The sequence below is a fragment of the Macadamia integrifolia genome, chromosome 7, assembly GCF_013358625.1.
Source record: "Macadamia integrifolia cultivar HAES 741 chromosome 7, SCU_Mint_v3, whole genome shotgun sequence".
Taxonomy (NCBI): Eukaryota; Viridiplantae; Streptophyta; class Magnoliopsida; order Proteales; family Proteaceae; genus Macadamia; species Macadamia integrifolia.
In genome coordinates this window covers 36114719-36118638 of record NC_056563.1, presented here as the reverse complement: position 1 = coordinate 36118638, position 3920 = coordinate 36114719, and the positions used below count along the sequence as shown (strand labels likewise).

At 36.0% G+C, this 3920-nt stretch overlaps 1 protein-coding gene across 1 annotated transcript; it reads right to left on the bottom strand.

Annotated features, from left to right (window-relative positions):
- Positions 1–447: 447 nt before the first annotated feature.
- On the bottom strand, positions 448–2458 carry LOC122083352 (acid phosphatase 1-like). The gene is made up of 3 exons (XM_042651113.1): positions 1985–2458; positions 931–1140; positions 448–791 (listed from the first exon to the last, which is right to left on the bottom strand). Exons 1-3 carry the CDS (start codon positions 2371–2373, stop codon positions 614–616), a joined length of 777 nt encoding a protein of 258 aa, XP_042507047.1. The 5' UTR covers positions 2374–2458; the 3' UTR covers positions 448–613.
- Between the last annotated feature and the right edge of the window lie 1462 nt (positions 2459–3920).

Below are 3920 nucleotides of genomic sequence, written 5' to 3'. Positions count from 1 at the left end.
TTTCTCAGATATGATACAATACATCTCTTAAAATCACCTATTCGATATAATACCTGATAATGATACTTTAAACATTGATTTGAATCTTCCTAGGATTTTCACCACCATGTGGCTTGAACTCCACAACATGAATGTTATTGCCTTTGTTTTAGTAACCTTCTTTTGAGTCCTTAAAATGAGATTTCTTCTCAATTTGAGGGTGTCAAGCAACTCTTTCAATGTTTGGGTTTCATTGTTGTGCTTCAACTGATAATCGTTCAAAAATGAGAAAACTTACAAATTATAATTGAATTATAAAACTAATTTAATATAGTTTCACTGGTTGCAACAATATCATAGGCATATTAACCTTCTTTTGTTCTTGATCAATAACTGCCTTGTCATCCACCATCTTGTACTCCACATATTGATTGATTAGAATGAGTAAACTAACTGGCTAGAAGAAGATTAAAATGAAAATAGTGATCAATAGTGAAGGTTATATTTGAAACAAATGTCCAAATTAAAGAAGTTTCACATCCAAATCAAACAAAATGGTGGGGTGGGTATGGAAGAAATTTATTTTAAAAAAAGAAGGTAAAAAGGGTTTGGAAGAAATGAGTGGAGGAGCCATTCAGGGAATGTAGTATAAGGAATTGGGAAGCTTAAATGTTCTCATGGCAGTAGGAAGTCCCAAAAGGCCTGGCCACTGTGATCCAACCATTCCCCATATACGATAGCCCTCACTGATCAGCTTCTTCCTTTGCTCCGTATTGTACTGTTCCACTGTCAAGCCATTCTCCCCATAACTCCTATATATTATAAATTTATAGTGAGAGACATTACTTATTGACTAATCTAGGGAAACATAGAAAGGGAAAGTAAGAGGATTTTAGAAATTAATCTAAGTTTTGTTAAATAATGGGGAAGGATAGAGTTTTATATACTAACCTCAGTATGAGACCAGACCACCCTGTGTAACCAACCTTAAAGAGATTGTCAGTTGTGGGATCTCTGAGGTGTTCTCCCCTTGAAGAGATTAAGAAGATCTTCAGCCCTCTCCCTTTTATCTCATTGAAGAGGTTCATTGTGTGCTCAAGAGCTGGAGCGTTCCCCTCCCACACCCACTTTTCAAAGGAGGTAATGTTAAACTTTTCCCCTCTGAACAAAAACAATTAACCAAAGTCAGTAAAAAAATATTTAATATTGTATGATACATTTGCCACATTATTGTTCTTCAACACCACACCACCATTTTCCATTTTGATTATTCTAAGATATTTGGAATTATTGTATCCTATTATCTCATAGAATATTCAAAATGGTAATATAATATCAGACCAGCTTATTAACTTACGGAAACCAAAAAAATCCATCTTGTTTTATGCTCATGTGTACTCTCTCATTGGCACCCACGTTGGTATAAGAGCGGCACAGCCAAGAACCATTCTTTTCCTTATTACTAAAAGGGAATTGGAGAAGTGCAACGATGGACAAAGCTTTTTATCCCCAATAGCCTTTGTGTGACTGTGTTTGTGACACAAAAGACATGCAATGACCAGTATGCCCCTACTAGATATAGGTGTGCACCCCTCTGTGGTTGTGTGGGTGAATCGATGAGGGGACCTGTCGCGGACAGAAGATATTGTCTCATGAATAAGATAGGAAACACGCTCTCTGTTCAAAAGACCATGTTCCTGTGTCCAGACATAGGGATGCAAAATGACCATCATGTCCCTCTTGGTTGATGTCCATACACCCCTCTCATTTACCGGGGTGCTAGAGCAGGGGCCACGCTCCCATAGAGAAATCATTTTCCAAATAAAAAAAATTGAGAGACTGAGAAAGACGATCTACTGTGATAAAATCTGAGAAGAACCACAGGAGGATCTGACAAAAGGAAGGAAGTGGAGCCCAGATCAGCTCTCCCTAGTGCAGGATCTGATCTGGGCTCAAGAAAATGTGGTAACTAGTGGAAGCAATTTAGAAGAAAGAAGAACTCTACCCATTACGGTGCTCCTTGAAGTAAGGAACAGTGGAGAGGAGGGTATCATCGACATCAAAAACCCAGGCATCCTTGCCATCACCAGTCAACTTAAAGGTGGTGCTGAGATAGATGGTGCATTGTTCAATTGCTATCTGAGAATCCACCTTGAACTGAGTGGAGCTCATGTCTTTGCCGATGAAATCTGTGCATTCTTCTGGAACAAACTCGAATTTACGGATGTTGTGAAGCTCCACATTCAATCTCCAAGCTTCACAGTAGTTCTTGAGGGATATCTTCAACCCATTATTGTTCTTCATTATCCTCTGGTTCAAGATGTTCCAGTCTGCAACTGCTACACCAACAAGGATGCTACAGAAGCCCAGCAACAAACCCAGATTTCTACCCATCTTCTTCTTGATCAAAAGACAAAAGGAGAGTGGTGAGAGAACAGGAGAAAGGAGCCTTGGGTCTTTCCTTTAAATTGAAATCATTGAATGGGATGATGATGGTTTGAAGATTGAAACAAACCCACATGGGTATAGTGGCCGGCAGGTGGGGTCTATTACTTGTATATCAAATGGAGTTCACGTACTATTACTTGTGTGACATTGAAATTAAATGTTAATTATGGAAGTCATCTTTATCTCATTAATGTTTAATGGGAAATAAGGGATGATGACAAACCAACGGAAAAGAAATTGGAGGCATGTTTGGCTTCTCCTTCCATGACCAACTTTAAATTTCCTTCTTATCCTTCATTCTCATATCGTCTCAGCAGAATGTAGATTTATCTAAATATATATATATACATATATATATATAGTCATATGGGTCACTGAGAATGCATAAATATCAATATGGATGGGATTCTTGATTACATTGAGGTAAGATATAATTTTATGAGTTCCTATGTCTAAGCATAAGAACTACACGATCAGGTAACGTTATTATTTTCATTTTTTTTTTTCAATTTTTTATAGATAAAAATTATTGTTGCAAGATTAATTTTGTTTTCATTTGCCAGATGGAAAGAATTCTCCTTCTATACTTTATCAATAAATTTGTTTTCAACTATTTATTTTTCTTATTAAATTCAGTAATTTTTTGTCAATAAACTAGCATTTTGGTCAGTATCTTAAATTAGTCTTGTTTTTTTAGGGAGTTGTTTGAGATTTTAAATGTAACCGCAAGCGTACGGATCAGTGTAACTACAGGTCGAACTCAGGGAGAGTAGCCACTTTAGTTATTTTTTCTTTTAATAATGCGAAAGTGAACCTATTAATGGTTGTGATCTAATTCTAACTATCGTCCTAAACATATGTATCTAAAATAACGTCTTAACCATTCGTCATCTAAGAACTTAAAAACGCAAGCCACACAATTAAAATTAAATAAACAGACAAGTGAAAATAAACAACCCACACAATTAAAAAAAAAATATATATATATATATATATAGGAAAAAAATGCTGAAATAAAAATAAAGTAAAAGAAATGGGAGAAAGCTAGAGAGAGACTCACAAGTAAGTTTTTCTACTTAGCCCGAGGGATGCATCATAATATGAGTTTCCCTACTTGATCAGAGAGTCACTCTTACAAGGATTACTCTACTTCGCTTTAGGGAAAGGGAGACAATTCAAATAAAAACAATAAATTGATGGTTCTATGGCTAGGAGGGGCAAAGCCAACACATGCACTAGCCATGAACTTTGGGGGAAAGGGATAGCAATAATGTAACGACTGAAATTAAAATCCTAAATTAAGAAAGAAAGAGTAGTCAGAAGAGGGAATGAGAGGGGGGAGAGAAGACTACTGAAGGAGCCTACTTACTTGAATCAATGCTTGAACTTGAAAGCTTGGATGATTTGAGATACTACTAGTACTAAAAATCAGATGTGGAATAAACTAAATTTGAAATTTTTAGTACTAAAGAAAACAAATCTTGAAAAAAAAC

Bases quoted from the DNA above. Each gene is read 5' to 3' on its own strand.
- LOC122083352 (XM_042651113.1), bottom strand. From the start codon at position 2,373: ATGGGTAGAAATCTGGGTTTGTTGCTGGGCTTCTGTAGCATCCTTGTT. The intron at 1,141-1,984 runs GTAGAGTTCTTC...GTTTTTGTTCAG, and splicing joins TTCAAGGAGCACCGTAATGG to AGGGGAAAAGTTTAACATTA. The intron at 792-930 runs GTTAGTATATAA...TATAATATATAG, and splicing joins TGGTCTGGTCTCATACTGAG to GAGTTATGGGGAGAATGGCT.